Below are 7,762 nucleotides of genomic sequence, written 5' to 3'. Positions count from 1 at the left end.
ACCGGTGAAATGCAGCGTTACCTGAATAAAATGACTGATTTCTCTGAGTTTGAACATTTGGGATTATGTAAGTACAAAACTCAACTACATATAGAACATAGCTCTAGAGTTTATAGACATTTCACGTGGAAAGAACCCCATAACAACAGAACACACTATCATAGTGCTCTAGTCATTCTAATGAAGACCTAAACATATCAAAGCATTTCAAATAAAGAGACCTAGGCCTGATTAGTGACTACCACAGCATTTAAAACAATGCCAGTAAGAGGCAGAAGCAGGGGAGGGTTGTTTGTAGATACTAGAAGCTTTGATTTTCTAATGCAACCTCAGTGTGTGTCAACAGTAGGGAGTAAGGGGATGAAGATTTAGGCCCAGAGAGCTTTTCTGTCTGCTTCCTCAAGCAGCTAAGCAGCTAAGAGGGAGAGGAGAGGATGTAGGGTAAGATTTTATTTTAAAGGCATCTGCCAACTCAGAGTGATAACTGCCATTTCATCTGCGTATGCCACTCATAAATGGTATGTCACTCATGTTCCACTGTGAGATACCACCTCCCACTGGCAAAACAGTCTTATATGCTCATGCTGAGGGATTCTCCACTTTGACTAGAGGTTTGACATATGGAATATCATAACAGCATGTCACTGGTGTCGATAATAAACTGGTGGGAATTGGTGTGTGCCAGTGGATCACCAGAGGAATGCTGTATCATGTGCTATATGAAAGCAGCAGTTTTCCATCATCAGTGTTGCCTTTAATGGCATCCTTTTTATCACTGTCAACTTTTGTCATATCTGTGAAATCTTCACTTAATATTTTGTCATTTTGCACCAATGAGTAAGAGAAATGCCTGTGAAATCCACAATAAATTAATCTAAACTATTTAGCAGTAGAATGCTGTGTATTCAATCATAAATTAAAGAAATTACGTCACTGCTGTAGCCAATTGCAAATTATATAGTGTATAAAATCCTAGTAACCAACAATGTACAGTAGAAAATAACAGTTCTGACAATGTAATGTAAAAAAACAATTATATACTGAAAAAAATCACAGTAAGAATGATGTTCTGTAGAAAATCACTGTAACCATGTAGTGTCAAATCATAGTAACCGATTATGTGGAGTAGGAAATCACAGTCCAGTGGCAGCAGGGTTGCCAGGCAATTACTGTAATTTTTACAGCAACCGTACTGTAGTTCAAGTTGTTATTCACTGTGATTCAAGAATACAGGAAAGCACTATATTTTAAATTCAGTTGCACATTTTCCAGGATAAGTTTGTAATTTATATAGTAGATTACCCAACTGTGGGAATTTTCTGTATTTGGAGGAAGTCATATATAAAAGCTCAGCAACATACCTTAGAATGCTTTTTCAACTGGTGAAACTGGCCTAACTTATTTTTTGTGTAAACAGTTATGCAGTTATTATTATTATTATTATTATTATTATTGTGCTTTCCTGGATCGTGGCTGTGCCTAGATCAGAGGATTGTGACCCCCTAATATTATCATTATCATAATTATTATTCATTATCAATTGACATTATCATGGCTGTTACCATCATTATTATTATTATTACTCATATTTCAACTATTATAGTTGTAACTGTAGTTGCAAATGCCCACCTAGAGCCAGGGTTTGCTTGAGGTTTTTTGCCTTTTAAAATTACGTTTTTTCTTGCCACAGTTGCCAAGTGCTTGCTGATGGTGGGAACTGTTGGGTCTCTGTAAATAGTTTTAAAAGGAGTACAGATTTAGATCTGCTTGATATGAAAAGTGCCAAAAGATAACTTCTATTATGATTTGGCACTATACAAATAAAACTGAACTGAATTATGACAGTGGAACATGACTGACATATCATGTACCATATAAGCACCATAAGCCAGTGACATACAGTACCACTCAGAATCAGCATGACATGTGGCATACTTTCCATCTCAGCAATGCTGTATTATTATCTGACCAGCACACGTACCCACTTGGAGAACCACTGATGTGATGCAACCAGAATATGGCGCAGCCGCATCTCGAGTACATGAGGGGTCACACAGCATCCATAGGGAAAATCAAATAACTGACCTCCCCTCCGGTTCTGAAACACACTCCATGATTTAGTTTTACTCAGTACAGTTGACGGTTAGCAGTCTGTTGAGGTTGCCAAATGATTTGTCTCCATTTTCATCCTTTACAGGTCTAATTTTACTAAGGAGAGATTTTGCATTTATATTGGAATTAAAATCTCCCACATGTGGCAGTTTTCTCCTGTTGTGTTTCTCATCAAACAATCAATAATTCACCCTCCAAAGCAAGAATGTGTGATTTCCTCCTGGGTGTTTAATTGAAGCAGATTCTACAAAGCAGACGTGGTGCAACAATCGGACCAAATCATTGATTCATTCATTTATCTTTCAGGGAAATCATACTAAGCCAGTGACAAATGTATGGGTATGGAGTCTTCCAGTATGATGTAAAGACATAACGTGATATCGTTCCCCACCAAAAAATAAAAAAATAACAAAATAAAAGCATGGGATTAATTATTCGCTGCTCCGAGGTTCCTTCCTGCCCTGGCATTTTGTTCACTGTGGCTTGTTTAGCTTCCAGGCATCTTTAGGCTGGGGCTATTTTTAGAGCAGGCAATTTTCCACCGAGCTTGTTGTAACCGAGGTGAGGGTGTGAGATTCTCTGCTCTTTGTCAGACAACTGAGCACAGGCTCTCTCAGCAGGAAGCTGTGAATTGAATCATCAGATAGGAGTTGTGTATGTTTTGCTGCTAAATGTGTATCTTGATAGAGGAAGCAGCAAGAAAACACAGCAGGCTAGAGTAAATAGAAATAGACATCTGGCTTCATGAATTCTGGAGATGCTTAAACAAAGGTTTCACTCAGATGCAAAAAGAAAGCAGAAAAAGCACTTCAACCAGATACGCCAAATACTCTGGACAGCGTTACGTTCGGCTGAATCAGCCTTATCCTCTCTTTGGCTTCATTGGACACAAACTGGTTTGGTTGCTGTGGACCAAGATGGCTACCAGCCCAACAGATAGGTAGTTGGTGGGCCAGCGTTTGACTAATATTTGTACATTTGTTTAGGGGAAATTCCACTTTTTAACACCTTGGCTCTTATTTTTTGTAGTTTAGTTCATCATTTCTATCAGTCATGAAAAAACTGTACTCCCCAAAGTAGTAGCTGAGATCTGGGAACATAGTGTCAAAAAAATGATCTAAACCACTTTATTTGAAGGTCAAACTTAAAGTGAGAGCACCTGAAATGTGGAATAAACCCTTATTGTACAGGAAAGCAAACTGAGGCTCAACCTTCTGAACTATGATGATATAGTGATAGATATACGTGAGTCTATATACAAGACCTGCATACTACTATATATTTCCTATACTTACATATCTACTAATATATTTCTAAAGAAAACAGCCCATTATCTCCTCTTACTGCCTTAGATCTCAGGGTTGTCTTGATTTGGAGATTCCCAAAATCACTTGACTTCTGCCATCATCAGATATTTCTTTGCTGGCAATGGTTAGATCTGAGTGCAGATCTCTAAACAGACAGTACAGATATGAGGGCAGAGAGAGCAACAAAGGTTCCCGTTCAACTTAAACCAGGGTCATTGTGGTTGATGGGCCCTTCCATTTTGTTGTAATCAGATTTATTCATTTGACATCAAAATGCTGGTTTGATGTCCTTGTTTCATCTTCTTACTATTTGTATTCTTATCTAATAGTTTAGTCTAGTATATAGTCTGTCTTAACGTATAGTCTATATACTTTCTTACTCTACTAATAAAAGTTGAAATACACATGACTATAGTACAGTAGGTCAAACTGAGTGGGTCAGTAAACTGTGAATTTGTCTGTGTATATATGTACATGTAATAAATAAAAAAGATAAACTATACAAGGTTAAAAACTAAAACCAAACTACCTACACTGTTGGTCTTAAATACAGAATAGATTCAAGGCTAAGTAGTTAAAAAAAGTTAAAAAAAAAGTAAGGATTAAAAGACCAGAAGTAGGAATGGGGAAAGTGAGCTGTTATGCCGTGCTGCCACTCTCTGTGGCACCGAAAGTAGTCTACAGACAGTTTGGGTCATAATTTTACTGATCCGTGCACCGTGTTCCCAAATCTCACTAATTAACTCGACTATAAGTCACAATGTTATTGGAACTGATAGGAATGAAGGACGAAAGATTTGTCTCAGTCTGGTCGAGTATTCAGCTCAGCTGTTAAAGTGATGAACACAGTCTTCTGATTACCAAAATAACTGATGGCTAAACTGACAAAAAATAAAACCCAAGTTGCAATAAACCAATTATCCTGACAAGCCGAGATAAATACTTTTACATGTGAAACCACTGGCTGATATCGTGTGGTGTTATTATTATTTAATGCAGTATCAATCACTTCATGTCCATAGAGTTAAGTGTTAAGATCAGAGTTCCAGTGACAGCTGTTTCTTCATATACTGAAAGTGCACAGACCTTATAAAGGGTCTGCTAACTTATGATTGTATCCTAGAATAGTTTCCCCACTACAACATCTGGACCAGATCTGCAAAACAATATCAGCCAGTCGGTCCAATTCAAATGGGGAATTAAAGGTAAGGCAGAAATGTGTCCAGAGATTTGGCAAAGTTCAGGTTTTAAACCACTTTTTTAAACCACTTTTGTTGCCTTTTGTTTCTGAGACGTTGGAACCAGTCAAAGCCCTCCAGCCAGCGCAGGAAGGCCAGGAGACGCCCCTTAATGTAGGAAGACTCTTCGTCTTCATCATCCATCTCCTACAGCAACAGCAGTGCGTGTAGGTGTTATCAAAAATTAGACACTGCTATCTGTTCTGTCTTAGGACTAATAGTTGGTATAGTGCCAGAAAAGAACAAGAACTGTAAAGATGACAGTGAGAGCAAATTCTAACTTTCAGAAACACATTAACTTCTAGTCTATCCATACATTATATAAATGTAAAGTCTGATAACAGGGTTAGAACAATATGGATATCTATGGAGTGTTATAAGGAGCTCGGTCTAGACCTGCTCTATTTGAAAAGTGTCCTGAGATCAACAATCCTTTAATATTAGCAACAAGCTTTTTTATTTTTTTCTATCAGGGACTCTTAGCTAGTGTCCTCTTTTATGCTGTGCATTGGGGGGACTTGGGATTGGCCATCCCAAGTGCCACCCCGTTATCCTTACCTCTTCCAATTCACACTAACCTTCAGAGGCCGTATTAAAGCTAGAGTGAAGATACTGGTATCATAGGACACCAGATGACTTAATTGGCACCAACCTCGTTTGGAAGGGAGCTAAAAAATGCTCCAAAATTGCGCTATATTTTGGCAATGGCATTTTCAAAGAGATCCCTTGACCTCTGTCCTCAAGATATCTGAATGAAAATGGGTTCTATGGCTACCTACATGTCACCCCTTTGCTAACATGCCAACTTTATGCTAACCCCATGGAATAGGCCAAAGCCATGCATTTCTTTTGCATCTGGTATAAATATTATTTTCACCCAGTGTATTTGAATATTTTTGAATACTGGGGTCCATAAACAGTATTGCAATTGCATAAACTGGGAATGACTGAAAAGCTGAGACACATACTTCTTGCCATGGCTGAATGTACATATCTGCTCAATAAATCATTTAATTCAAATAACAGGGGTTCATGAGTGGGTTGTAGGGGGTCCCCAGCAAAAGGAGGAATAGAATATTTTAACTTTTATCACTTTTTTTGGAAGTTGGAACAAGGGAAATAGGGTTAGCTGTTTTTATTGAATTTATAGTGATCCTGGTTTTATCACTGATTATATATATTTATAGTGTTGAGAACACTGACACCAGCACCATGTGTCAAATAGTTTTGAGTGACTGTAGGTGACAACAGTCACTTTACATTTAACGTAACCTTTCCAGGTGTTCTGCTAAATCATCAAATGTCAGTGGAGATTTTATTGTCCTATATCCTATTATTATTCAACCTATCCTACAAAGCAGCTTTGCCAAATATAATTTGTAGGACTCATTATTGCTGGCTCCATTATGTTTATTTGTTCTTTTTTTTCTTTCCGAAGCTTTCCAGGGCTTTGACACCGAATATTGAGGTTCACATCCTTTGTCCTACCCATTAGGTCTTCATGAGTGAATCGATGGCTCATGACACAAGTATGGAACTTCAGTCACTTGAGAATATGACCACCTGTTATGAAGAGGCCGAAGTTCCATACCTAGGATTACAACTGAACCATCTCCTTCACAAAATGCGTAATCTGGGCACCGTTACATCTCTGATTGCTTATCCAAATATTCCAAACCATCCCCTTAGGTCTTATAGTGCAGGCTTGCTAAATGTTCCCAAAAATACTACTACAAAAATGATGGTGGAGCGTCCTTCTGTTTTTACTATATATGTATATATGTATATAATTCTATTTTATCCTGTAAAGCACTTTGAGCTGCATTTTATGTATGAGAGGTGCTCTATAAATAAAGTTGGCACAGGAACATGACATCCTGACTCAAAAAGATTGGCTCAGGTTTTTTTTTATGGGAGAAATAGCTTTCAATACACTAACTAAGGAGGCTGATTGAATCAATGAAGATGTGGGCAGCAAGTCAGAGGTCTGAAATTTTGGAAAATCTGGAATAAATGACTGAATCTGTATGTGTAACCAAACACTCAAATTATTTGCACTAAAATTTTAGAACTGAATATTATAATTGTGGCTACAAATAAAGCCAAAATGGAAGTAACAAAACTGCAGTTCCTCTTCCTCATAAGTAAGTCAAGTCCATAAGGCCATACAGCAGAAATAAACATGTTTACAGCCTGGTACAAAATATTGTTTTGGTCTCTATAGATAATTTCCCTGTTTCATGTCAACTGTACGGGGGGTGACTTGGTATATTACTCACCCGTTTAAAATATATTGAGGCTTAAAGTTATGCATAATTAAGCATTAAGGCTAGAATAAGGGTTATGGCCACTTTGAGTCACAAGTGGGTGCCATCACGGAGTCTATGTTTATTGCTATGATTTCTATGATATTACCATTACTAGCCTTATGAGCATTGAAAGAACCATATTGGTCTAAAGCTGATATACAGACACACAGTACTGCAGCATGAAAACGTGATCAGACTTTTTTCAGGGCATATAAAGGTGTGTATTCTGAGTGCAGGTGTGTTGTGCTGACCTGTGAAGCGATGTACTTCTCCAGAGGACTCTCCATTCGGCCCATGTTAAGCATGGCTGTGTTGGGCCGCTGATCCACTGGTGACTCCTCGCTCAGCAGCAACTTGCCTTTGAAGTTATGGACCACACACACCACCTACAACACACACACACAGCAAACTTAATACACACATAAATAAAAATGAACCCACAGCCTAGTGATACACACACACACACACAGGACACAGATGTGTGTGTAAATGAATTTCAAGGACTGATAGAGATTCCTGAGTGGTTGCTTGGATTAACAGAGTAACCCAAGTATGTAGGTCACATATGTGTGTATTGACTTTTTCCTGAGGGTACTACTGTAGCTATGATGGATGTGGGTGTTGCATGAGCTGCTCTAATAGGGAGCAAAACTTGGCTTTGAGGTTCAAAATGAAATAACCAATTTCAAGTTGGCTGAGCAGAGAAGAGATGCACAGAAAGTCTGAGGACTGGAGTACTCTGCAGTCTATCGTATCCTACAGAGCAGTGCAACCTCAGTAGCACAAAATAAAAGAA

At 38.2% G+C, this 7,762-nt stretch overlaps 1 protein-coding gene across 1 annotated transcript in view; it reads right to left on the bottom strand.

Moving 5' to 3' along the window:
- The window catches only part of plppr5b (phospholipid phosphatase related 5b), a 25,987-nt gene that overhangs the window by 1,379 nt on the left and 16,846 nt on the right, over positions 1–7,762 (bottom strand). The window contains exon 4 of the mRNA XM_035656121.1: positions 7,218–7,352. Coding sequence (XP_035512014.1) covers positions 7,218–7,352 — 135 coding nt within the window. The remainder of the gene's footprint in view (positions 1–7,217; positions 7,353–7,762) is intronic.

The sequence above is a fragment of the Morone saxatilis genome, unplaced genomic scaffold, assembly GCF_004916995.1.
Source record: "Morone saxatilis isolate NCDOM2014 unplaced genomic scaffold, NCSU_SB_2.0 Contig0, whole genome shotgun sequence".
Classification (NCBI taxonomy): Eukaryota; Metazoa; Chordata; class Actinopteri; family Moronidae; genus Morone; species Morone saxatilis.
The sequence above is the reverse complement of the archived record's forward strand: the minus strand, read 5'-3'. Positions and strand labels throughout refer to the sequence as shown.